Source organism: Penaeus monodon, chromosome 30 (assembly GCF_015228065.2).
Source record: "Penaeus monodon isolate SGIC_2016 chromosome 30, NSTDA_Pmon_1, whole genome shotgun sequence".
Classification (NCBI taxonomy): domain Eukaryota; kingdom Metazoa; phylum Arthropoda; class Malacostraca; order Decapoda; family Penaeidae; genus Penaeus; species Penaeus monodon.
The window spans coordinates 11,099,077-11,099,977 of record NC_051415.1 but is presented as its reverse complement, the minus strand read 5'-3'; the positions used below and the strand labels follow the sequence as shown (position 1 = coordinate 11,099,977).

Genomic DNA, 901 nt, shown 5'->3' with positions numbered 1-901 from the left:
CAAATAGGCTAACCTATATCTGTCATAACTTAACAAAAACAAGCTCTTGGGCGGCGCTCACCCCCCTCTGGTCTAGCCAAGCGCACAGTTTCTCAGCCTCGCCCTCGCTCCGTATGACAGGTGCGCCCAAGCCCTTCAGCACCTGCGGGGAAATTACTTGTTATAGGGGTAGGTACGATCATATGAACTATTGTAATGGCTGTTATGAATGACCTGAAAATTACAAATCATCACAGTAACAATAATTAGAATGATACCTTATTATCTTTCATGTCAATTGTTATTAGTGTTATCAATTGTTATTAGAGTCTTCAATCAATTTTATTTCACCAGTGGTAATAGCGTAAACCAACAGACCAATGTGACCGCGACAACTGTAAAGTTAAATAATAATAACAACCAAAACACCTTTTTTTACCTGGGTAAGTGCAGCTGTTGGCCTGATGGTGCACGGATCCTCATACCTACCGGATCACAAGATTCATTGATATCTAGGAATGCAAATTATCAGCTGTATAAACATGCAGTAAGCTACTGCTTTCGCTTAGAAAGAAATTAATCAGAAAAAAAAATAAAGCTCCCTTTACCACTCCTTACATTTTTTTCCTCACAGCGGACGAGAGCTTTCTGGTCTTGTACCGTAAAGACTTCCATCGGCGTTCGGCGACGACTGACAGCTTTTCCTGTGGCACTCTTCCGTCCAGGACTACAAGGGGCACTATGCCCGCCCGTACGAGGTTCCTTACGCGATAGAAGAAGGATCTGAGGGCGAGGGGAAGGTTTGGAGGGTTTAGTATTTGGTTTAGTCGGTGAAGAATGCAAATGGCGTAAATACAGCACGTTTCATGGGCTGTGAAACACTATATTATATGTATGTATTAATGTGTGTGAACTTAGGAGC

The 901-nt window shown here is 42.5% G+C and overlaps 1 protein-coding gene across 1 annotated transcript in view; it reads right to left on the bottom strand.

Moving 5' to 3' along the window:
• LOC119592293 (DNA repair protein rad13-like) overlaps positions 1-901 on the bottom strand; it is a 4,516-nt gene that overhangs the window by 3,257 nt on the left and 358 nt on the right. The window contains 3 exon segments of the mRNA XM_037941121.1: positions 62-142; positions 419-464; positions 598-762. Coding sequence (XP_037797049.1) covers positions 62-142; positions 419-464; positions 598-762 — 292 coding nt within the window.